The sequence below is a fragment of the Phyllostomus hastatus genome, unplaced genomic scaffold (assembly GCF_019186645.2).
Source record: "Phyllostomus hastatus isolate PE091 unplaced genomic scaffold, TTU_PhHast_1.1 phas_contig_551, whole genome shotgun sequence".
Taxonomy (NCBI): Eukaryota; Metazoa; Chordata; class Mammalia; order Chiroptera; family Phyllostomidae; genus Phyllostomus; species Phyllostomus hastatus.
In genome coordinates this window covers 12,055,086-12,082,155 of record NW_025333909.1, presented here as the reverse complement: position 1 = coordinate 12,082,155, position 27,070 = coordinate 12,055,086, and the positions used below count along the sequence as shown (strand labels likewise).

Here is a 27,070-nt window from a genome sequence, read left to right as displayed (position 1 = left end):
TACATATATATTTTAGGAAACTAATAATGTCATGAAGCTTCTAGGTCACCGAACATGGCATTACATTTATAATTTTCCAAGAAACCTTACTGAGAGGTTTCGTTATTTCCACTCCCAAAATTTGAGGAGCCAATATATTATTTATCTACTAGATGTTGTCTATATTTATAATTTTGATTGTGACTCAAAGGAAATGGCAAAATCAGCAATTTTAAAAAAATAGCTATTGGCTGTCTAAATATTTTTGTACATGTGACATTACAAAGAGCCCATCTCCTGTAACAGGTATTTTTTAAAACATCAATTTATAAATCATATTGCTATGGTATATAAAAATAAAAAGTAAAAATAACTTTCAACTTATTTCAACATTACTGGTTAATGTGAATCGGCAACAGATATGAGGCACCAAATGTTAGTAAAATATAACATAGGAAGATCAATGATATCATTATCTCCCAAATTTAACTTTAAAATAATTCAGTATTCATGCTTAAAACAACAAACTTCAAAACAGCATATTTACTAAAACTGTGGCAGTGGTTTTATGTAACAAGACACAGCATACTAGAGGTCTGGCACTAAACTTGCTTACAGTAAAGCAGCTTCAATATGAAGGCATTAAATATGTTTTAAAGACCTCCTTTGTACATGCTAAATATTTTGGCAAGTGTGAAATTAAACCCAGTAATGAAATTAATGTAGTGAGATTAAGAAGTTACAAAGTCGAAACTTGTATCTTAAGCATAAATAATATAAAAAGGGTTACTGTTTATATAGAATATCCCTGGATAATCAAAAATTAATAGTATAAAACATGCAAAATATTTCAGAATCTTTACTAATCAAAAAATACCAGGGTCAATTTAAAATTATTTTCCCCCAAAGGGTATCAAAGTTAATGCAAATCATGTAACATTCGAATGCTAAATACTATTAAATACTGTTGAATTAGAGGTAAATTTCATAGAATCGGGGGCTTACGTACACTGTTAACTTGCTGTCTTTCTTGTTCACCTGAAGCAGCATTCAACGACACACCAGAATTTCATTAAGTAAAAAAAGAATGCTGCTGCACTGGCAAAAATAGAATGTGTAAGGATCAAAGGCACACGACTCAGCTAGTCCAAGTGATAGCAAACTCTTTTTCTCCCACAAGCCCTTTCCCCATGTAAACAAAAGTTTATTGAGAAAAGTAAAATAAACTGAACTTATCTTCAAAAATAAAAATTTTGAGATATCAATGTTACGCTCATGCTTCAAAGATATCAACAATGGTTGTCTGGGTATTTTGAATTATACTTAAACATATATCTAAATTCAATAAATTTAAAATTAGATAGGTTTTTGTCAAAATTAGTATCTAAAACATTTTACTCTAATTTCAAACATTTTTAACCACTAGTATGACATCAGGGTTTCAACAGTCAGAATAATTAAACACTGGAAGAAAAAACGCACAAACAAAATCCTGTATTTAAGCCACAAGCAGCAACAATTATGGCATTTCCTGGCAACTCAAAGTCCAGGAATATTAACACAGAGAAATTCATGCATTTTGGTACATGGACCCTAACATTCACAGTTGAGTTTTCTTTTAGATCTTGCTATTTTAAATAGAGGAATCTTGTTTTTCTTGATGTTATCTTCACTTGTGACTTGACTTCTTTTTCTTCTTCTTACTGTGTTTCTTACTATGTTTCTTCTTCTTCCTTGCTTTTTCAAATGTTTTTTCTTCCTCTTCATGCCTTCGCTTCTTTTTGGCTTGTACCTCCTCTTCATAGTCCAATTCTGATGGGGACTCTGATGATAAGGATTTCTCCTCAGGGTAAGTCTTCTTTCTTTTTTTGCTGACACTTCTAATATACTTTTCTTTCTCCATTTCATCCTTTGACTTCGTTTTCTTTTTTCCAGATTCCCTGCTCTCTGATTCAGATTCATATGTAGAGCTTTCTGATGATTTGTGTGAGTGTTTCTTCTTCTTCTTCTTTCTCTTCTTTCCTCGTTTCTTTTTTTCAACCTCAGAATCTAAAGAACTGCTTGAAGATTCAGAGATTGGTGAAGATGAAGACTCACAACATTTCTTCTTTTTCTTTTTCTTTCTTTCTCTTCTTTTGGATGGACCCTTATTTCTACTTAATGCTTTCATTCTTCTTTGTTCTAGTTCTTTCCTCCAATTCTCATTCATTTTTTGTTCATATTCTGCTAATGCCTTGGAGCCTTTCTTTTTACTTTCTATTTTTTTCTTCACTTCTTCCCAGGTGGGCCTTGGTCGATTCAGATAATCTTGTATTGTTGGGCCTACAGGTTGAGATGGGCCCCTCCATCTGGCCATTGCTATAGGATTCATATAGGCCACCCTATTATCTCGCTTCCCCATGGTCCTCAGTGGTTCTCAGAGCAGACTCTCAGTTGCTAAAGAGAATACATTTACACACCCTTCTTGAGTTCCTCATCTGCTGGCACACCAAGTGGGCTCTATTCTGTAAGAGAAGCAGGTAGAATGATTACAAAACACCTTTAATATAAGACGAAATAAACACATAAGCTTAAATGTCCATTGCTATCACATAGTACAGTAGAAATTCTCAAAATCTTAGACTTAGGAACAATGAATATACATATTTAAGATTCTTGTGCATTTTAGACACTGTGGTACACATAAACAAAGTGTTTTATATACCTCACATAAAGTTCTGTTATCTAAAATTTTAATAAGTATTTTCTTTTATATTGTATAATACCAACCTTTTATCTTTCTTTCATTCTTCCTTATATAGTATAAAGAGATAAATTTTTATTGCAAAATTCTGTACCAGATAGACCTTCCTAATTTCTTTGACAGAAATCTAGAAATTCATAAATACCTGAAAGAGTCTTTCTCTCTCAACTCTCACATCCAATCCATTACTAACTGCGGCTGTTTAAACTTCCACAATACGTCTCATATCCATTTGCCTCTCTCCAAATATATCATCATCAAGTTTAGGCACTATCATCTCTCGCTTGGATTATTAATTTCTAGTTTATTTTGTACCAGGGACTGCTTAGTGCTCTGCCATGGATTATCTCATTCAAACTCTTACGATGGTCCTATGTGATGTCATGTTTATCTCTGTTTTCACCTAGAGTCACTAACCCCTTTTCTCAATTCTATCTTTTCCAGTCTTCTCTTGTTTTCCAAAATAGGCTATGATCCAAACTTAGCCACCATGGCCAGTTCCACATTATCTTTCATGTTTCAGTTTAACTGTCAATTCATCAGAGGCAACTATTAGGTTGAACATTATAAATTGCCAATTATACCAGCTTTCAGTTTGTTCCTATGTCCCTTTGACATACTCCCATCATTTTGTTTCTTAAGCACATCTTTACTTTCTAACTCAACAAGACACTCTAGGATCATTTTGTGGATCCCCTGCACTAACCCTAGACTCCTATTGGGGTATCATTGCTTCTAGGCATTCTTAGCAGGCACAGTTAGGAAATATATGAAAATATTTCAATTAATTCAATCACCTATTAAGTCTAAACTCAGTATTGGTGCTTCGATGACAAATATAAATTACTTAGAGACAGTATGCAGTGCTGACTATAATGTGACATCTAGGTGACATGGCTGACTCACCATCAGCATAGTCCATGCTATGGTTTTCTCTCAAGTCATATGAATGAATCTCTCCTGCATACACTTCTAAAACTGTGTGAAAAGTCTAACAGTATCATTTAAAGAAAAGGACAAAGGCTGTCAGAAGAACTAGCTTTGCTTCTTTACCATTTTATCCTAGTCAAGAAGCCACGAATGGCGCTGGCTGATGTGGGTCAGTGGGTTGAGCTCTGGCCTACAGACCAAAGGGTTCGATTCCCAGTCTCAGGGCACATGCCTGGGTTGTGGGCCAGGTCCCCAGTAGGGGGCGCACAAGAGGCAACCACACATGGATGTTTCTCTCCGCCTCCCTTCCCCCTCTCTGAAAATAAAAATCTTTATTAAAAAAAGAAGCCATGAACAAAATAGTGGTATTGTTTATAGCACCAGTGTCAAGAAACCCTCTGAAAATATACATAAGGAGCAAATTCAACTATTTGCCAAGAAGGTACTTATTTTGTTAGTGCATGTGTTAAGTTTTGGATACTCCCTAGTGACTTTTTGAGTCTTGCTTGAGAACTGATTTTGACATATAATGTATGTTTACATGTGGTAAGATGTAGCTATAGATGATATAAGCCAAATGTCCTAGGAGCACCGTCAATTCCAAGTGCACTATTCAAGGGGCCATCTTGCCTGAGCCAAAGGTAAATGAATTCCTTTTTCTATCCATCTGTGTTCCATGACTCCTGTGAAATTACACCTCAACAATAAGGTTTTCCGCATATCTTCTCCCCATTGTCCCAGTTTCTATTTAACAAATGTCTCAATGTGAATTTTGTAGAAACCCTGGAGAGATCCCTCAAGTCACTAAGCTTGGTACATCAGTGGGTGTTTTTTACTAAGTATTTAGCATATAAAATGTATTCCATCCACACTTGACCAGGATAGAGTACATTATTCATTACTAGACTTCAAAGTGAGATAGAACTGCACCTTCCACTCATTCTTTGTACTTTTATCAACATTTTAGTGTTAAAGGGATATTTTTATTAGAGGATAATGAGATGCATTTTGAGGCAACACAGTGTGTATCCAAATTGATTTGTAGTTTAAAATTTGTCAACTTTTCCTAGGATCTAGTTGTGCCAGGGTACACTTGCCATCTCTTTTAACAACTTATAAAAAATAAGGTAAGCATAGGAAGTAAAATACCAGAGGAACTCCTTCTATTTTCCCAAAGAACATAGTTTAAAACAGATATATTTATGCTTCAATTACTACCTTCTGTACCCTGTCATCCCCATGTGAATTTTTAAATGTATTCCTAAAAAGCAGAGAATTTCATGTGATGTGTGTATATTTGAATATACTGGCCATGAAATAGTTAAAAGCATCACAGTTAATTAGTGAAGCTGGGTACGTTTGCATGTCACATTTCCTAAAAATCCAAAGGCAAGAGCACACAGGCATATTTATTACAATAATTAAAATATAGACGCTTATTGGAAATAGTGTGGTGTGCTCAAGAGCATCACAAGCTGCAAATTTGTTCGGCCATTACTTTATTATGCTGGAATTAAAGGGGACTACAGTTCCATAATTGACCTGACTTGAAAAACTATGTGAATTCTTCCTCAGAGGGAGGAAAAAAAAGAGTTCTCTATTGAAGAATGAGCACTAAGTATGACTTGCCTTGATAAAGGCAAAGTATCTTAGGAAAATTCCCTAAGAAGACTATATTAACTTCACTGATGCAGCAAATCATCATCAGAGTCCATTACCATTAGAGTTGAAGACGCAGCTCCCCCATTTATTGCTGAGTGCTCTCCTACAAATCATATAACCTCTCTGCATCTCAGTTCTCATCTCTGAAAATTGAGTTGATATATGCTCTTTCTCTTTACAATGCCATCTCTGGCCCTCAGGTTCAAATGAAATGCTCTTTGGCCATGGTTTGAAAACTGTACAAGTCTATATAAATGTAAAGACTTGACATTCTTATGACCATTATTATGAATCATGTAATAATGATTACAATTTTTCAGTATTCACCTTGAACAGATACTGTTCCAAGTGGTTTACATGAATTATCTCATTTAATTCTCACAACTTCATGAAGTAGGTCCTATTATTTTCCACATTTGACAGATGAGGAATTCAGTCTCTGGAAGTTTAAGTAATCTGTTCAAGGTCTTATAGCTAGTATGTGCTAGAACCAAGACTGAACCTTTAGCAGCTCTATTTAAGGCCTGCATTATTAAAAAAATGTTGTAATATGAAAAGTGGCTACAAATTCTAGCTGAGAACTCTAATGAAAGTAAGATAGGCATTTGTAATTGTATATCTATCGTTACATTTCAGAAGGTCCCAGGACAAATGCTCCTCTGAAAGGGCAGGAGAGAGTCTTATGTTAATATTATAAAACTTAAATTGGTTGAAAATGTAAGTTTCTATAAATTAGGACCATTGAAACAGGTGTTTCATTAATTTGTCCAACAAATCTAAAAGTTTCAGACACATGACACATAAATCTCTCTTGGAGTAAGAGTGGAGATGAAAATCCAGTTTAACTAGTTAATGTGCTTTTCTGCATTACATTGTGACTGGATGCAACTAATTTTTATGAGAATGAGGATAGTTTGGGAAAATGGAAATGTACAGAAAACTCAAAAGCACCACCATTTATTATTTGCAACTTCTTTCTTTACTCAACCTGATTACCAGAGCTGTTGAAGTGGATTAATTTCAAGTTTTCCCTTCTTTCTTCATACTTGCAAGTGTAGGGATGCTTAAGGAAAAGTACTAACTATAATCAGCAAAAAGTTAATGTAAACTATCCAAATCAATCTGGATAATCTATACATTCTACTAAGAGTTTCTTTCTTTTATATTCCAGATTTCTTATTATCTATCTCTGTTCCTTTATGTGGTTGTGTGTTTCTGCCATTTATATTCATAGGTAATAATTTGTAAGTTCCTTTCCCCTCACCAGATTGCAGATCCCTACAGGGTAAAAGCTGTAACATTGCCCAGACTACCATGCTATATCCACTGCTTTGGCACATATTCTGAGTCACAGAAATTGCTAACCCAACACTTAACAATATGTCGTATCAGTTATTTTTACCTATTTATTATAACATTGCCAGCAGCAGTTGTCATGCAGTACTCAGGAACATAGGAAAGCTGCACATTAGGAAGTCAGCTGTTTGCACCTAGGCTCCCCTGAATCTTTTTCATTCTTGACTGACACAGAAATAATATATAATTACTACACATAATTACCTGAATCAGGGATCTGAAAATTCCAGTATGTTTCTTTGATGTACTCCAAACTCAGTAACTCTAGATACCTGTTTTTTTTTATGGAAGAAGTTGATTCTAAGTTGAAATCCCCAACAGCCCTGAATATGAGCGTACAGATTACTTATGCAATCCCTTACATTTTCTGATAAACAGCCCTATCAACACCTTGTAATCTATTTGCCTTAATCTATTGTAAAATGTTTGATAATGAAATCCTTAATCATGGAAATAAATCTGACATCCTAAAAATTAGAGAAGCACTTAAGATGTTTATGGCATACTTAAATGGAAGAAAATTTGCTTTTCATCAGTCTGAATTACTGAATTAGTAAATAATAAAAGATAAATCAAGTTCTATAACTTTAGTTTGACCATAACACAGTTTAAAATAGACAAATATCTTAAACTATGGTTGAATCTATATGGCATAACATATATAATCTGAATAGGTGATTCACTTATTTACTCAACAAATATTTATTGAGATCCTACTATAAGCCAGGAACTAGCGCTAAAGAATACAGATGAAGTTCATGACTTCATGAAGCTTAACATTTTAGAGGAAGGAGACAATGAACAAATCTGGGCTTTATTTTAAATATGTCAGAATGAACTCATAGAAAATACTGCGTGTGGAGGAGCTGCAGAAACAAGTGCGATGACATAATGACAAAACACATAACGGAGTCCAAAATGTGGGACGTTCTATAAAATAAATAGCTGATCTTTTCTAAAATTACATGTGGAGAAATGACGATTGCTCTAGAAGATTTAAAGAGACATAATTAAATGCCATGTGTGAACCTTGATTTTATTCTGATTCAATAAAAAGCAGATATATGAGGGTTTTTTTTGGAGTTATGTAAATGTTCTAAAATTAGATTATGGTGATGATTGCATAACTTTTGCCAATTTTCAGTAAATCATTGAATTCTGCATTTAAAATGAAAATTATATCCCAAATAAGGCTGTTAAAAAAGATTTTTAAAAATATCCTCACTGAGGACATGCTGATTTTAGAAGGGAAAGAGAGGGAAAGAAAGGAGAGAAACATCAGAACCAACCAACAACCTCTGGGAATTAAACCAGCCACACTGGCCAGGGCTGTTAAAAAACGTTTTTGAGTGGACATCTAGGAATAGCAAATGTTGATGGCTATTAGATGATATCAGAGAATTATTTTCTTTTTTTTTAAAGATTTTATTTATTTATGTTTAGAGAGGGAAGGGAGGGAGAAAGAGAGAGAGAGAGAAACATCCATGTGCGGTTGCTGGGGGCCGTGGCCTGCAACCCAGGCCTGTGCCCTGACTGGGAATTGAACCTGCGACACTTTGGTTTGCAGCCCATGTTCAATACACTGAGCTACGCCAGCCAGGGCTAGAATTATTTTCTATTACCTTAAATGCTATAATATTCAGATTGTGGAAGATAATTCTCTTATTTTTAAGAGATGCGTGCTGAGATACTTGCATATGTAGCATCATGAAGTTTGTAACTTTCAAATTGTGCAACAAAACAGAGAAAACAAATGTAACAAGTTGATAAAAAGCTCCTGACTCTAGATTGTGGATATATCGGTGTTCACCGCAAAAATCTTTCAAGTTTTCTATGTGCTTGAAAACTTCCTAATAAAAAGCTGTGAAATATATTAATTTTTAAGGGGTGGGGGGAGAAAGTTTCTAAGCCATTTTCAGAATGCAATCCAGGAGCCAACCTCTTAATTAGGTATCAGGCAAACCATTCAGGCCAAAAGATACGAGAAAAATACTAGGTTGACAAGGACGACAAACAAGAGATGAAACGAGTGGCAGCATTTTAGAAACTGGTCCGTGGTTTTACTTCCTGGCTCTGTTGCTGCCTCGCGAGGTTTCATCCCTGGCCTCCCAGCCTCAGAGGAGGTTTCAATTCCAGCTACAGTGTCGATGTAGCTAATGTCTCGATTTGATCACAATCCACTTCAACTGGTCTACCTGACTGTGGAGCATCATCCAGTGAGAAATCTCCAGCACGAAACTTCACAAACCACTTCTGACACCTTTGATCAGTCACAGCCCCTTCTCCATACACTGCACAAAGCTTCTTTATATGTTTCAGTTGTGCTTTTGCCTTTCTTAAACAATAAAGCATAATATGCTGAAAATGTTGCTTGTTTTCTTCCATTATCAATATTAAAATGGCTACACAAAAATTCACCACTTTTGATTTTTTTTTTAAGTGCATGCTGATAGGACAGCTGCCACGATACAATCTGACAAAATGGTTTCAAATAAAGTTAAAGACAACTAAGCACTATGCTACTGGAGCCATCATATGGAGAAAACCAAATGAACTTTTTGGCCAACCTAACACCATGGCAGGCCTTACCCTTCTATAATGAGGGACAAGAAATTAAATTTAAAATGACTGAGTTCAAGTTTATCTCATCCTTAACATCATGACCCCTGCTGTGTTTTCTGCTTCCTAGGTAGCCAGGGACAGTCTAGTTCCTGCCTGTTTCCAGACCTGACTCACTAGCCTCGCACAGATTCTGTGAGAACCTGTTATTTTTCCAATAAATTCAATTTTGAGTAAGATAGTCAGAGTTGTCTTATGTTGCTTCCAACTAAAAAGCCCCAGTTATATATTATTTTCCACATGTTACCAACAAGAAGACTGTAGATTAAGTGAGTTTAACTAACTTTCCAAGGCTGCCATACAGCTAGCAGGTGGTAAATGTGGGAATGTGTGACTCTAGAAGCTAAGGTCTCTAAAATGACTTACCAGAGGCAGCATAGTATGACCAAGATTCATTTAAATGTTGCTGTTCTCTTTCCTACACCATTCTGCAGATTTTCAAGATGGGGTATGGAGTAATGAAAACAGCATTTTAGAAAGGTTCATTTCACAGCTTGAGGAAGAATGTAAATGAAGAGGATGAGGCAAATGGTCCAGATGGGCTGACAATGGCCTGAAATAGTGAAATGATAGTAGGAATGCAAGAAAGGAATAGTTACTAGAGTACTTTATCGCTTGTCATCGCTCTCTCTCTAAAATTTGCATTCCTTTTTTTACTGTGTTATGATACCTTCAGCCCACTGCTTTTATATTACAGTCCTGTAAGCATATGACTTTTACTGGATTAAACAGAATTTCTTGGTAAGCATATTGTAAATTTATAAGCAAATGTACATCATTTGCACCTTAATTATGTACACATCATTTGCAGAAAATTCAATATGCCTAGAGATTTTATAGTCAAGCAACATTTTATGGCTTGAAATTTCTCCAAATTATCACAAATTAGCACAGGGGAAAAGGGATATAATGAAATCTAAACAGATATTTATAGAATTGGCTTATGTTTTTCCAACAGAGGTGAAAATAAACTTTTCAGAAGAATAGTTGCTCCACTCAAGATCTTAATTTTCCAGGCAACATAAGCTTCTAGCAGCAAGCCATTTTTTCCATTAAAAATATCTGTACGATAAAGTCAATAGTATTGTAACAACTATGTATGTGTCAGATGGGCACTAGATTTATCAGGGCGATAACTTTGTAAGGTGTATTCATATCTAATCACTATGTTGTACCCTGAAACTAATATACTATTATATGTCAAATGTAATTGAACATTTAAAGAAATTTAAAAAGCAAAACAAGAAGAAAAGACAAAAAAGAGCTGTACAAGTTAATAGGAAAATGATGAGTTTCCACATAACAGGGGGGAAAAACAATTCAATTGAAGGAAAGTTTAAAGTAGTTGGATTGCCAGCATTATCAGTGCTGCCTCTGATAATGTTTTGGTGTCCCAACAAAACACCGTGTTTTGGAAAGAATAACTTTGTATAAAGGATTCAAATAACAATCAGAATAAGGCATGCGTAGCTGGCAAATGGTACATGTCTTTAGGTACCAGTGTAGGTATGAGGATACTTCAGACCAGGCTTTCCGAGTGCTGCTCGAGTGAAAGCTAGTTCCTACATTGCAAAAGCAGTAATTGGCAGTATTCAAGCCCTCTGTATAAACCTTGCTTGACTAAATAACAACCCAAATTGCAAACCATGCTGTTTATTATTGCCTTATTTGTTTCTTTTTCAGTGGTAAAATTGATACATGTCTATTGTTTAAAAATCAGATAACTATTTTTTGAAATCTTGTCTTATGAAAGAAAACACAGTTGTCCCTTGGCCCCAAATCCAAATGCTTAAATCCCCTATATAAAGTGTCATAGTATTTGCACGAAGACTGCGTGGACATGTTGGTTATACAGCAGGGTATGCCTACATGTCACCTCATTCACGTGGATTCAGCATAGTGCTCAGCTCATGGGAACTTCAAGTTCTGTGATTTAGAATTTTCTGGGACTCTTTTTCCAAGTATTTTTATTCCATGGTTGGTTGAATCTGCAGGTGCAGAACCCAAAGTTATGGAGGTCTGTGTTAATGAAACACAAGGGATAAGTAAACATACATTAAAAAAAAGATTTTATTTATTTATTTTTAGAGAGCGAGAAAGAGAGGGAAAGAAACATCCATGTGTGGTTGCCTCTTGTGTGCCCCCTACTGGGGACCTGGCTCACAACCCAGGCATGTGCCCTGACTGGGAACGGAACCAGCAACCCTTTAGTTCACAGGCTGACACTCAATCCACTGAGCCACACCAGCCAGAGCTGTAAACAGACATTTTAACTTACTGCTAAATATGGATCCTCATTAGAATCCAGAATTTTTCTTCTGATGAGTCTGCATGGCCTGCTACCTACTAGTAACATGTGTGAGGTGCTCCTATTTAGAAGTTGGTTGCTAAAACACTAATTCTTTAAATACTGAAAATTTACTAAACTAACATGATTTGCTGCATGGCATTATTCATCAGGGAACTTGGTATATTTAGGGGACAACTGTTAAATACAAGGAGGATGTAGTTAAAGGCTAAAACTGGCATTTACTTCAGCAGTAAGTAAAAACAGTCCTGCTATCAGGAAACCAAAAATTCATTTGTTTGAGAAGTTAGTTTATTAATGCTAAGTGTATTCTTGTGCATAGCAATACTCCGTGCAAGAATGGTAGGTTAGACAGAAGAAACTATCTTGGTCCTTGTCCTAGGAAATTAAAAAAAAAATACTTAGGAAAAGAAGGTGTGTGTGTATAGATAAGAAATGACCAATGTGGCTCTATTATGTTTATCAAGAAACACACAAAAAAGGACTGTAAGCCGAGTGAATAAGCTCTGAAAGAAATAAAAGACTTTAAGAACAAAATTCCATTGGATATGCAGTCCTGGAGAAGATAAATTTATTAAGGAAATTAGAATTCACTGAATACCCACCATGTTCTAAGCATTTTACATGTATCATGTTATTTAAAGCTCCCCATGCCTCTATGAAATAGGTACTATTATTATCCTCCTCTTACAGATGAGGAAACTGAGGCAAAGAGAGCTGAGAAATTTGCCCAAAGTCATCAGATGGTAATATACATACATAGGTGTATCACTAATATTGTGGGATCATTATAAGTATTTTCAAGAAGATTTTCCAAAGAACTACGTGTAACATATATTAGAAGAAACTATGCATAACAATATAATAGAAGCTAATGTAACTTATATTAGAGAACAATTTGGACACTGTTATAAGCAGGGTGGTCATTTAGTCAAATAATTTATGTAATTCTGTCTTTGTCATTTTTAACCTTTCTTCCAGAGCAGGCTAGACACATTCTCGTGATGTCAGATAATGAAATCATTCATGTTAAAGAAAGCATTTGGTTTCCTTTCAACAGAGAATTCTTAATGAGCCGTGTAGATATACAAATATTTGGTCATAAAAGAAGACAGACCAACCTGCTGAATATTCGAATTCTGAATTATGATTACATGCGTTTTAAGAGAGTCACTAAAGCTAAGTAATGAGTCTGAGACCTTATGGCTCCATTTCATTTTCTTCTTTTTTCATAGTATAATTTCATTTCTAAAATAAGCAGGTTTTCTGATGATAATGACTAGAGCAGAAGTGAGTTCACTAGACGTCCTGTTTATTTACTTACCTGTAGTCAGTAATGATAGTTTCCTCACTTCTCTCGTGGCTCAGTTAAGATAACACTGACCTTTTAGCTATCTTTACCTTGAAAGTAGTAATACTAGATTTGCTGAAGCATGCATTTACTACATGCTAAGCATATATTGTAATTTAATTGAAAAGTCTGCTACAGTGGGGAATAACCAAACCAAGGGTATTAGTTCCACCTTAGCAATAAAACGAGACTTCAGGTCCCAAGGCAAATTTATCTTGTTTTCTGCATGTACAGCACATGCACAGCACAGCAACTTAAGGCAAATTAATTCATTAGCCTTGGCCCTGGATCATATTTAAATGGCGTAGGAATCCCTATGTGTTTCTGTGAATGGTGTAGTAATAGAAAACACTTATTGATCTTCTTGGCATCTGATAAATAAGTTACAAAGATTATCCCCCTAATTCTTATGTAACGAACCTATGGGGCAGTTCCTATCATTATTCTGTTTTTAGAGATAAGGAAACTGAGGGCTGGAGATACGTGGCTTGTCCAGGGTCACATGGGCAGTAAGTGCGAAGACTTAAACACAGGCAGTGTGACCCCGGAGCCTACGTGATTGCCAGAAACTCACAGGACAACAGATTGGATCATCATAGTGCCTCTTCCTGGGTGTCAGTTTTCGTCACAGAATCTTGTCTGATGTACAATAAATTGTGAAGTGCAAACAAGTCAAATACCATAAAGAAATTTATAGCTGAAATGTGTAGATTTCAAAGGCCTTTCCTGATTCCGATGCGTAGCTTCAGGTCATCCCTTCAAGCTCCTCCAAGCGCACGTTCCTCTCTGCTGGGGCTACTTAAATGGAAAAATTCCTGGGGTAGTTTTCGTTTCATTGTTGATTGGATACATTGGCATTTACTTTAAGCTCTGATCTTTTCGTCAGATCTTAAACCAAGTAAAGCCATGAGGCACGTCAGAAGTAATAAAAACCACCTTTTACATGAAATTGTTTTATTTCCAGCTGTGCCAGTCCCAGCTAAGACTCATAAGCCAGACACTGGGGCCCTTAAGTACTAATATCATGAGAGCATAGTATTGATATTACAGAGAAATGGAGGAGTGGTCATGCCTGTCACTAAACTGCAGCTCCAGCACCTCTGTCCACTTCATTCACTTTTGTTCATTGAACGTGGTATAGTAGAACGGTGAAAACTAAACATCTGGAATCGAACCATCTGGTTTCACACCTGGGCTTTCTGATTATAAACTCTGTGACCTTGGGCAATTTATTCACTTAGCCTTAGCAGAGGATATTATGGTGTGAGGATGATACCATAATCTGAATGGGTTCATTAAGATGAAATAGTAAAAGTAAAATACTTGGTCCAGTGTCTGAGACATTGAGTAATAAATGAAGTTAGCTATTATTATTCACTGATGACTACAAACACTTATTACATAATGCCTAGGATAATTATCCATTATTATAGGACCTCAACAATCTTTATTTACTCCTTAATCTGCCCTTAATATTAAAGCATAAAAATTTGTAAAAATGACCTTTTGAATATGTAATACTATAAGTAAAAGTGTGTTGACTGCAGAATTGTCAAGAACAATTTCCCAAAATCTGGAAATACCTAGAATGTCTATCAATAGGGAAAGGTCTCAGTTTCCCCAGTTTGTCCCATCCGCCTCCAAGGACAATATTTTCACACAGCTGTCATTAGGCTTGAGATGATTACTCTAAGCAACAAAACAGGAAGATCTAAGGTATTAGGTGGGTATTAAGAATTAGGTAGGTACAATGCATAATACTGTAAACTTAACTAAAATAAAAAGTTTAAAAAGATGTGTTGTTCATATTGAGAATAAAATTCATTACTTAACACACTTTGAATGGTTTTATTTTATTACATGTACTTCATTGTGTGCAAATTTTATACTCTCAGTCTTCATAATGGAATAAAAGTAAATGATATAAAAATATACATGAGATACAATAAATTTAAGGTTTAGGTAATAAAGGTTGTATAATTTACAATGTTAGGAAGTTTGAAAGCTCTCAAGACAGAAAGGGCTCTAGGTGTGCTGTAAAAATTTCTTTGGAATTTTATTTAACATTGTGTTGATTTTTTCCCTTTGAAATAAAAGTAGATACTCTGTAGACAGGTAATGTGAAGCAGAATGAGTGGCTATTTGACCTTAGAACTCTCAGGACCTAACTTTATTATTAATAGGAAGGAGTTGCCAGCATCCAAGAAATGTCCACCCTTATGCATATTTGAACTGGAAAGTATTTGCAGATTCCTATGCTGCTTCCAAAATAGAAGTAACAGTATCATCAGAAAGAAACGTCAAGTGGCTTGAGACTATATAAGTTTCTTGCCCTGGCTGGTGTGGCTCAGTGGGTTGAGTGCCAGCCTGCAAACCAAAGGGTCACCAGTTCAATTCCCAGTCAGGGCACATGCCTGGGTTGTGGGCCAGGTCCCTGGTAGGGGGCCATGTGAGAAGCAGCCACACACTGATGTTTCTCTCCCTCTCTTTCTCCTTCCCTTACCCTATCTCTAAAAATAAATAAATAAAATCTTTTTAAAAAAGTTTATATGTCATCTCGATATATAATATTATAAAAAATAGCAAACAATATTGAATTTTAGTTCTGTGTGCCATTATTAGCCCCATTTTAGAAAGGAACAACATATAATAAAACTGAGGTAACCTGCTTAATATCTAATATAGCTAGTCAGGAAAGACCAGGACTCAAGCCTAGCAATTATGTGTCCAGAACTTTATTAAAATCACTTGGGTCTTCAGTTCTCATGAAGGAAGTCAAATGCTTAGACTTGATTATTATAGGAATGCTCCTCTTTTAAATTCAAGAAAGGGTTTTCTGAGTTGTATGTATGTTGTTTGATACAAAAACGACCATCACCTCTGAATATGTATTTGTTGCATAAAACTCATTTTTCCTCAGAGGGTGTACTTGATCAAATGAATTAAATATATTTGGGCATTATGCATGAAAAGTATAGGAAAGGTCAATTTGGGCCAGTTCTATATTTTCAAAATATAATACAAAACTTAGAAATAGTTATTGCATTCACCATTCAAATCCTTCAAATTTGTCATCCCTTTTAGTAGAATTAAACACTTCCAAACTTGTAATACAAAAGGTTTCCTTTATTTGAATTGTAGTGTGAGAATTCTTCAAGTGAGTACTATGCACAAAAGAGGCTAGAGGACCCCTATAAAAGTGTTTCTCTGTAATGTGAATTTACATTTTTAAAAAATGCATGCTATTTTTAAGTTTAAAACTGGCATTAAAACAGATATCAAAATTAGTAATTGATTTTCCTTTTCAATTGTTGTAACTGCCCTTTCAAACCTCATGCAGTTACGGTGGTAGTGTCAGGAATGTAATTCACAAATAGCTTAGTTTAGAAATCCAATTTCATTGCCATATACCATATTTTATTCATTTGTGTGTATCTTTATTTTAGAAATGAGTATGGAATGACATGATTTCGCTTTGAAAACAGTGTGAAATCATAACCATTTGATTACTATTCTTTTCTAGACAATAATTTATTACCAGCTTACAAATACTCCCTATTTACTGTTTTGCAAACAGGTCTCTCTTGTCAGGGGTGAGGAAAACACAGGTATTATTTGTATTCCCGAATCATGTTAGCCGCCATTCCTGTGGGTACACAATGGAAAGTTCAAAACATAAAAAAGCATCTGTGTGTCTTGTTTTGATTTGTTTTCCAGGGCATTACTGCTATTTCTCATCCTTTCTCTTAGATATCTGAGAGCAGAAGTGAAAGGCTGAGGATGCAGACCCATCTGCTGTAACTGTCTCCACTGTAATAAAACTCCGTTATTCCACAGTTTGGTTCCTATTCCTTCCCAGACATAGCTAAAAAAACTCTTAGCTATTAGGTGATGAAAAGAAGTGGAACAGAATAAGAGTCCGACATACATCCGCACACACATGGACAGCTAATTTTTGATGAAGGTACAAAGGTAATTCAGTAGATAAATCACAGTCTTTTCAACAAATGATGCTGAAACAATTAAATATCCAAAAAATAAAATACGTTTGTGACAATTGGCTAGGGAAGTGATTTCTTAGAGCTGATACCAAAAGCACAATCCATAAAAGAAAAAAATGATAAATTTTACTTCATCAAAATTGCAAACTTCTGCTCTTTGAAAAACTATGAACAGCACTGTCGAAAGGATGAAAAAAAAATCCATGGACTGGGAGAAAATATTTGCAGAACTTACACTTGATAAAAGACTTGTATCCAGAATATACGAACTATTCTCTAAATAGTAAGACAACAACCTAATAGAAACATGAGCAGAATACGAATAGACACTTCACTAAAGAAGGTATGTGGATGGTAGGTTGGTCCCCAGAAAGATGTTCACCATCATTAGTCATTAGGAAGATGTACAGTGAAACCATAATGAGATGCTATTACCTACCCATTAGAATGGCAACATTTAAAAAGACTGACCATGGCAAGTGTTGACACTTCTGGTGGAAATGCAAAAGTGTACAACCACATTGGACAACGGGGCATTTGTTACAAACATACATGCGCGTACTATATGGTCCACTCATTCCACTCCTAGGTATTCCTTTTAATGAAATGAAAGCATGTGTTCAGACAAAGACTTACACACACATGAACATAGAAGCTTTATTCACAGTAGCCCACAACCTGAAACACAGTGCACATCAACAAACTGTGGTGTACCCAAGTAATGGATAACTACTCAGTGACAAAATAGGAAAATGACCCTCCACGCATACAACACGGGTGCATCTGGCAATAATTACACTAAGTGAAAGAAGACAAGTGAAAAGAGGGATATATTGCATGATTCCATTTATATAACATTCTAGAAAATATAAACTAATCTGTACAAACAGATTAGATCAGTTGTTGCCTAGGGACAAGTGGAAAGATTACAAAGAAACTCCTAAGCATGATGAAAATTTTCATCTTGACGGTGGTGATGACTTCAAAGGTGTGTAGATTAATCAAAACTCATCAGATTGTACATTTTATATCCAGTTGTAATAATTATACCTCAATGAAACTGTTTTTAAAAAGAATTAACTTGTTTAATTGGACAGAACCTATCTAGGTAAACAAACAAAGAGAACCACATACAAATAAGTGCAAATGTAAATGAACTCGTCTGAAATATCGACAACAAAAGACATTGCCGTAGTACTTGTCACTGGGTGTTACATATGTGTTTGCGTGGCAGCAGCAGTAGGTAGGATTATGTATCTGTTCATAACAGAGGAGGTATAAGATGTCAATGACTCATGTTCAGCCTGAGTGGAACATTTAATAGGCTATGTGTTGAGTATCATCTCATGTAGAAGTATGAATGAACATTTAACACCCCCCAAATATCATGAAATAATGGAAGAGGCAATATGATTATGCAAGTAATTTATAGATAGCCTTATACAAATAATCATATTGTCTATGCTCAAACTAATTCTTATAATAATATTCATGGTAGAAAATATATTGTGTTATGTATAAATTCAATTCATTATATGAAGAAAATACATATTTTCCTTTAGGTATCTGCCATTATAAAATTAACTAGCAGCCTTAAAAAAGCTACAAAAAGACGTGTTACTAGATTCTTAAGGTAGTGCATACACATTAAAAGTGGACTTGTGTGGCCAAGTAGCATTCCATTGTGTAAATGCTCCACAGCTTTTATCCACTCATCTACTGATGGGCACTTGGGCCCTTTCCAGAGCTTGGAATGGACATAGGGATGCTTACAGGAGTGGGCAAAAGTAGATTAAGTTACCAGCCATCATTACCTAGAAGATAAATCATAACTAAGGATACAAAATAATAATAGCAACAATAATAAGACAAAGAATACAAATAAATAATGCAATAATTCATAAATAAATAATACTACGAGAATAAGCTCTGTGTTTCATGCACTCACAACTTAAACGTACTTTGCCCACCACTGCATATTCTTTCGAATTTGTGTTTTGGTAACAAACAAAACAGAAACAGACTCACAGGCACAGAGGACAGACTGGTGGAGGCCAGAGGGGAGGGGGTGGGGGCTGGGCAAGAAGGGGAGGGGCCGAGAGCACAGGTGGGCAGTTACAGAGCCGTCGCGGGGACTTAATGTCCAGCCCAGGGAAGACGTCAGTAATGTGGTGAGAACCAGGTAGGGGGCCGGGTGGGCCGTGGAAATATCGGGGGTGGGGTGGGGTGGGGTGGGGTGGGGGGAGCACTTTGTAAGTTATGCAAATGTCTGACCACTACGTTGTACACCACCTGAAACTAATACAAAGTAATGTTGAATGTAAATTGTAATCTTTTAAAAAAGTAGCCTGTTGTGGTTAAAGAAGTAAACTGGAGTCTATGGCTTGTGGGGAAAAAAAAATACTTCCAAATTGAAAATGTGAATAGTTTATTAATGTATTATCTTTGGATGAGCTTTTTACAAGTTTTTTCTCTTTTTTATTTTCCATTCTATTCCAAACGTTTCTGTATCAGTTTACATGATTAAGTGCTAATCCTTGAAAAGCATGTACACGAACCTCCAAGTGGGCCATTTTAGAATGAAAGCTGTAGGGGAGTCATAGTTGCTCAATATCATTTAGTCAGAAAAAGGTATTTTCTAAAAGAGTCACGATTGCCTCAAATCAGGCCAAAATTATTTTATGTTTAGGATTTTACCAATAATTAATTTCTTTTGTAATTCAGTGTAAAAAAACAAGCAAAGGATATGAACAGGCAATTTTCAAATGGACAATAAACACATGAAAAGACATTAAATCTTATCACTAATCTAGGAAATACATATACATAATAATAAAAGTTAATGTGGAGATGTTTGTTAAAAATGTGAATAGTGATCACCTCTCTGTGTATTCTGAGTTACTTTTCACTTCTTATTTGCATTTCAATGTACTATATGACCTTTTTCAATGTATATAATTCTGACAAAATATAAAGTTATTTAAAAAACTGCCTCATTACTTGTGTCCAAAAAGAATTATAGTCAACTGATCAGAAAGGAAAACTCAGAAACAAAACTAAGGGATTCTGTTACTGTGATAGACATATGATTTCAAATAAGTGTAAAACAGAAAGAGTATCAAAGAAATGGTACTAAGAAAATTATCTGGCTGCAAAAAAGGTATATGTGTATGTATTTTAAAAATCTGGATCCCTAAGTCATTGCTTACAAATTTCTGATGTTACAAAATTTAACACATATTTTAAACCATTACAGTACTAGAAAATATAAGAGTGTTCATTTAAAAAATATATCTCATTCTAAATACATATAAGTTGCAGAATAATATTTGTGGCATAACCTTGCTGATTTAAATACTTGTTTCCATAGTACGTGTTTTGAGTAAAAGTATGAAATGAGGGGATACACACTCAGTACATTTTATTCACCATTATATCGCCATCCTCTACCGTACGTGCCTGGCACGTGGCCTGTACAAAAATATCGTAGCTGAATGACTAAATGAATGAACTCTTATGCGTTCTCAGTGGGACTGTAAATTGAGGTAACTTTTCTGGAGAGAAGTTTGAAAATACATACCATAGAAAAAAAAGAGCATACAATTTATTCTAGTATTCCCATTTCTAGAAATTCATTCTATGACTAATTGTCACAAGTGTGTAGAGTAGGTATGCAGAGTTAATATTTTTTATAACAGGAAAAATTGTGTTTGTTAGTGAAGAGATGGTGTGAGAAATATCTGATTTATAATAGGAATCTGGTCAAATAAATTAAGGCAAATATTTTCATAGAATATGAATGCATTTTAAAATAAGACCTTGATCATTTACCATGAAAACATAGCCTAAATTAATTGATAAGTGAGTAGATTACAAAATATAATGTGATGTCACACAGACCTAAATAGGCAAGTGTGTATATGTCCAAAGAAATTTCTGGAAGGAAATGCACCAAATGGTAACAATGGTTAGCATTTGGTTGCTAAGACTGTATTTTTGCTATGTCTGGAATTTTCTATATTGTACTTTTTCTTTAAAATACTTATGTACTTTGAGAATCAGAAGTAAACAATACAAGTAAATTCATTTACAAAATAGAAAATAAAAGCATTTCCTAACTTATATGTGACTAAATGACAAAGCACAAATCCTATAATAAAAAGTAACATGAACGTTAATCTAACTTTAATGTTTTTACTCATTTGAAATAAATAATCACATTTGGATTTACTACTTGTATTCTGTGATCAGGTTTAGATAGTGAATGTGATTAATTACGTTTTCTACATTAGTATATCAAATCACCTCTGTGGATATTTCTGCTTCCATAGAAATAACAAAATATCTTTCAATTAGGTTTTTAAAAGACGATATCCTGTGAATTTTTATTCATAAAGACATAGGTAATTCTTGTCATTCATAGAAATGGGCTAAAATATGTTCCTTACCTTTCAATGAAAAGTGAACACTGGTCTTTTGGATTGTACCAAGGGAGTTGTTCTGTAGAAGAAAAGAATCCTGTAAATAAAAATAGCACATACCTGTTTTTAAACTTCATTTTTGCAAAAGTTTATTCATACATTAACAGGCTTCTAAATCGTACTGCCGTTTGGCTCGAATTGCAGATGACAAAGTACAACCTGAGAGAGATTCCCCCTTCCATCCTGCCGTTCCTGGAATTGAAACCTGCTGCAGAAAAAGTACAGAACAAACAGTTGCTTTTAAGTAATACTACGTAATGTTTGAATATCCTTTTATGTTATCTACTAGGTTGCGGTGAGCATTGAGCAAGGCTACGTAGCAAGTCATAAGCAAGGTTGGGGGACAGTATATTATATGCCAGCCTAAAAAAACATGGTAAAAAATGGTGTAAACTGACTCACGGCAACACGCGTTCGCAAACCTTGTAGATGGATACAAAGCGGGCATGCCAAACATCGCGGACAAAACTGCTACGTGGAATGCTTGCTTTCTAGCCCCTCCCCGCTTTGCCAATCAGCGACTGCCCCTTTATTTTCAGTGTGAAATACATGGTCGTACAATACTCCCATAAACAGATTTAAAGAAAATCACACATAATCACACTACCCAAAGATGCCACTTGGAGTATTTTCATCCAATTTTTTAGAAATAAGGTTTTTTGGTCAGAGGCCCCTGACAAACCCAACAGGAATTCTGGACGAGCGGACGGGAGAAGGACACTTCTCTTCCCTTCTTAGGAAGTATGGCTAGTATTTCTTGCCTCTCATCTAAGCATTTTTTTTTTTTTGAATTATAAAACTGTAAAGATACAATTTTGACGTGAAAAAAAGTCTTCCGGGGTAGGTGCATCAGCAACCGACGACCGGCTGGGAAGGTGGGCATAGCCCGCGGGGGGGCGTGGTGTTTGGTGATCCATTGGGCTTAGGGACTGTCAATAAAGCGTGCGCAGCCAATGAGATGCGAACTAAAGGCACACCGGGAACTAAGTGAAGGGGACGTACGAGTGAACCGGGAGGGGGCTTGCGATCTAAACTGTGGGGAAATCTCGGGGTCTCACTCTGCACCATTCAGCCGGGAGACAGCTGCTGTCACTGCTGTCGCCCAGGCCTCCTCCGCGCCTGCTACCTTCGCGCGATCGCCGCTGCCCAGCCGGCGCAGCCTTGCACTCCTGCTCCCTTCGCTGCCGCCACCTCCTCATCCCGAGCCTCAGCGACCCAAGTATCCGTGAGTCATTTTTTTCTGCCCTTCTCTGGGCGCGCGGTCTCAGCGGCAGTTCCACCTTAAAAGGTTTTTGCCGATTTGCAAAATGGCAGAAGCAGATCCTAACGTGGTCTCAGGACCTGCCGCCCAGGGGGTTGCCGAAGAGGTGATGGCTAGCTCGCCCAGTGATTGCGGGAAAGAGTCTGACAGCAGTAGCTCTAGCAGCAGCACTGGGTGCAGCAGCAGCACCCGCCGCTTCTATAGAAAGAAGAGGGTACCTGAACCTTCTAGGAGGGCGCGGAGGGCTCCATCGGGGACCAATTTCGTGGAGCGGCTGCCTCGGGCAGTTCGAAATCGTGTACAGGCGCTCAGAAATATTCAAGCGGAATGTGACAAGGTAGACGTGCTATTCTTAAAGGCCATTCACGGTCTCGAAAGAAAATACGCTGAACTCAATAAGCCACTCTATGATCGGCGATTTCAAATCGTAAACGCAGAATATGAACCCACCAAAGAAGAATGGGAATGGAATTCCCAGGATGAGATGTTCAGCAGCGATGAGGAGGTGCAGGAAGACAGCCCTAGCGAGATGCCTGCCTTAGAGGGCGAGGAAGAAGACGACCCTAAACAAAAACCCGAGGTGGACGCTGAAGGAAATGAGGTTCCTAAAGAAATTGCGGAGGCAAAGGCTGACGAAAAAGCAGAGTCTAAAGATCTTCTGGAGGCAAAGCCTGAAGTGAAAGAAGAGCCTACAGAAGTCCCCCAGGCCAACGCAGGCGATGGAGAACAGCCGAAAGCAGCGAAAGAGGCTCCTAAGCGAGTTCCCGAGGTCAGGCCTAAAGAAAGGCTGAATCTCAAAAGAGCTAGAAAGGGAAAGCCCAAAAAGGAAGACCCTAAGGGCATCCCTAACTATTGGCTGACTGTGTTAAAGAATGTTGACAAGCTGGGGCCCACGATTCAGAAGTACGATGAGCCCATTCTGAAGTTCTTGTCAGATATTACCCTGAAGTTCTCGAAACCCGGCCAGCCTCTAAGTTACACATTTGATTTTTATTTTCGGCCCAATCCCTACTTCACGAATGAGGTGCTGACCAAGACATACATGATAAACTCAAAGCCCGATCATAATGATCCCTTCTTCTTTTGGGGATGGGAAATCCACGATTGCAAAGGCTGTAAGATAGACTGGAGAAGAGGAAAGAATGTGACGGTGACAACCACCCACAGTCGCACCACTGCCGCTGGAGAAATTGAAATCCGGCCAAGGGTGGTTCCAAATGCATCCTTCTTCCATTTCTTTAGCCCTCCTGAGATCCCTAACATTGGGAAGCTGGAACCACGAGAAGATGCAATCCTTGAGGAGGACTTTGAAATTGGTCAAATTTTACACGATAACGTCATCTTGAAATCAGTCTATTACTATACAGGAGAGGTCAAGGGTGCCTATAATAAAGGTAAAGATTATGGAAACAGGAAATACCGGAAATAAAGAGGCTGCCTGAAAGAAATATCAAGATCTCAAAAGTTCAAGAAGTGAGGCAGGTTTATAGAGCTGTGAAATAAAGCCTGCCCTGTAACCTGATTACCACTATTCCTTACGATCTTGTGTTTTTGTACTTTCTTGGTAGTTTAAAAAATTGTGTTAAGGTGTCTAAGTATCAGTTTATTCTATAAAGCCTATTGAAGTGTAATATTCTTCAAAACCTGTAAACTGCTGTCAGTTATTTAAAGCATGTTCATTTGGTGCTACAAAGTTTTGATTTTTTGTGAAATCTTGTTGTCCTGTTCCTACTAGGATGTATCTGTGAAAGCTGTCAGAATTGTGAACTGACACAAATATTTGCCTGAACAAAACAAAGTTCCTCAAGTACCAATGCAAGTGTTATTTTTTTCCAGCCTAGAAGACTAAGGGTTTAAATCTGCTTGCACTAGCTGTGCCTTCATTACTTTGCCATAGAAATACAGTTTTTATATTAACTAGAACAGTGCATTGTGGAATTTGACTGCTTGAAAATATTAGCATCCATTTAACAATGTCCATCCAGACCATATATGATATGACTATGATTCTATTTATATGATAGTGGTCTACACATTTAATCCTAATGAAGTAATTGTTTACTACTGAGGTGTTAATATGACATAGTATTTTACAAAGTTTCCTCGTGAAATTGTAAAGTTACTAACCAGATTTTTTGTAATCTGTTTTACTTGGCCTTTCACTGAAAATGATCACTTTACATCATTTGATATTTTTCATGTACTTCTATTGCAACCTAAAATAAATAAATGTTAAATAAAGTGTATCATGTTGTACAAAAAATCAAGCATTTTCTTCTAATTGTAAAAAGTAGTCCTTATTATAGAAAAAGTAGGGGAATATTCCCTCAAAATATTGAGGGAAGGGGAATTAAAAATATATAACTATGATAACATTCTTCTATATTTCCCTGGATCTTAGCTCTACTTTGGAGGGACAGGGGAGAGTAAGGTGAGTAGAGTGAGGAGGAAGGAAGACTAAGAAAATGGGGAAGAGAATGAGAAGAGGGTGGGAAGGAGAAGGATGGGAAAGGAGAGGAGGGAGGGAAGGGAGAGGGGAGGAGGGGAGGGGGAAGTGGGTACAGAACAGGAAGGGTGGGAGGGGGGGGCAAGGGGAAGGGGAGGACAGAAGGCAGGAGTGCCCCGCCCAGAAAGGACTTCTATATAAGCTGCTGCTTTCACCTCCAAGAGCAGGATGGGTAAATGGTCCACGTTGACAGGGGAGGAGGTCACACTCCCGAGTGTGGCTTATTTATTCTTATAGGAAACATCATCTTCTCACCTCTTTTGAACAGTGCAGTTGGTAACAAGGTAATTACATCTTAAGATTTTGGCTTGAAGTTATTGTGAGAAGGAGGGTCCATGAACTCAGTTCACCAAAGGGCTTTTCCACTGGGCACAAAGGCACAAGCACCAAAAATCAATCAATCAATCAATCAACCAAGTTGTCTCTTATTTCACATTTGCCATTTTCCCCCCACATATATTTTCCTTCAAGACCCTACAGGAAAGAAACGTGGTAGGAGGAAGACAGAATAGTTTTTCCAAATCCCACCATATGTAGTTTAGTATTTTGCCTTTAGCTTTGTTTAGTCATAGCCCCTGATGCCTATAAATGTAACAATACTACAGCCCTGGCTGGCATAGCTCAGTGGATTGAGCGGGAGTTCCAAACCAAAGTGTCGCAGGTTTGATTCCCAGTCAGGGCACATGCCTGGGTTGCAGGCCACGGCCCCCAGCAACCGCACATGGATGTTTCTCTCTCTCTCTCTCTCTCTCTCTCTCTCTCTCTCTCTTTCTCCCTCCCCTCCCTCTCTAAAAATAAATAAATAAAATCTTTAAAAAAATGTAACAATATTACAACCCATGACCAATTACGAATGTTTGGATATTTAGGTTGTTAGGATTGACCTATCAGGAAGCAAATGATTGCTTTTAGCTATGCCATTGCAATTTTGAGAGTGCCTTTGCTTTATTTCTGAGATTTTTGCATCCATCAAAAAGAGGTATGGCAACAGGTTTACTTATATGTCAGGGCCAAAACGAAGACTATAATCAATATGGTCACTGCTGCAGATGTCCCCAACTGACATCACAGGCGGCAAAGCCCTCAAAACTTCTATATGGAATGTAACATCCTTATTGCATCTCAGAACACTTACTGAAGTATTTATTTCAGCCCTTTCGCGCTCTGCATGTTCCAATGTTAAAGGAACGAGTACTATTAGAATATTTGCAAAAACAGAAGCAGAAATGCAAAAAATAAAAGTCATTCAGAAGCACACTACAGTAAGATATGCCCTGTAGGTACATCGTGGTGTTGGATATTTTCCTCCAGTCCATCTCTTGAGTAGGTTTTAGGACAAGTTCATGGCTCAAATCAAATGGTGAATTCAAGCTCGGTGGATGTAACAAGATCATTGGAAAGACAGCTTATTGATATTTTTACCGCTCAGTTTAAGCCTGGGGGACGGGGAGTAGGTGCCAAGGGTTTTTTCATCAGTAAAGCTAGGGTTCCCGAAATGCAAGCAGTCAGCTCAGGCCTAAGACCACCTTGGCTAGTGGAAGTGGACAGAGCCGGGAAAACCCGCTGGGCTTGCACAATCATTGGGCTGCGGTTTGTCCATCACGCTTGCTCAGCCAATGAATGATGTCAGAGGGGAAGCCCACCGGGAACCCGCTCATCCGCAGGGGACCATGGCGTAAGAAGAGCTTTTTGGAATCTTCTTCCCCACCTTCTTCCTAGTGCGCTGTTTTCCTTAGCTGTGATTCAAGGGGTGGGTCGGCTGGCCCCTTCACTGCCCCCATCCTACTAGGATGTCGTGGTCTCGTCCTCCTCCCCCTTGCCGTTCCCCTCCGCCTGTCTCTCCTTTGTGATTTCTATCCCATCCAGGCGTCTA

The 27,070-nt window shown here is 37.0% G+C and overlaps 2 protein-coding genes across 2 annotated transcripts; one reads left to right on the top strand and one right to left on the bottom strand.

The window, feature by feature from the left end:
- Window positions 1-1,648: 1,648 nt before the first annotated feature.
- FAM133A (family with sequence similarity 133 member A) lies at window positions 1,649-21,852 on the bottom strand. Its single transcript, XM_045847528.1, has 3 exons — window positions 21,833-21,852; window positions 21,398-21,467; window positions 1,649-2,483 (listed from the first exon to the last, which is right to left on the bottom strand). Exon 3 carries the CDS (start codon window positions 2,378-2,380, stop codon window positions 1,649-1,651), a length of 732 nt encoding a protein of 243 aa, XP_045703484.1. The 5' UTR covers window positions 2,381-2,483; window positions 21,398-21,467; window positions 21,833-21,852.
- A 561-nt stretch (window positions 21,853-22,413) lies between these two features.
- On the top strand, window positions 22,414-24,927 carry NAP1L3 (nucleosome assembly protein 1 like 3). Its single transcript, XM_045847425.1, has one exon. It carries the CDS (start codon window positions 22,738-22,740, stop codon window positions 24,118-24,120), a length of 1,383 nt encoding a protein of 460 aa, XP_045703381.1. The 5' UTR covers window positions 22,414-22,737; the 3' UTR covers window positions 24,121-24,927.
- The last annotated feature ends 2,143 nt before the right edge of the window (window positions 24,928-27,070 follow it).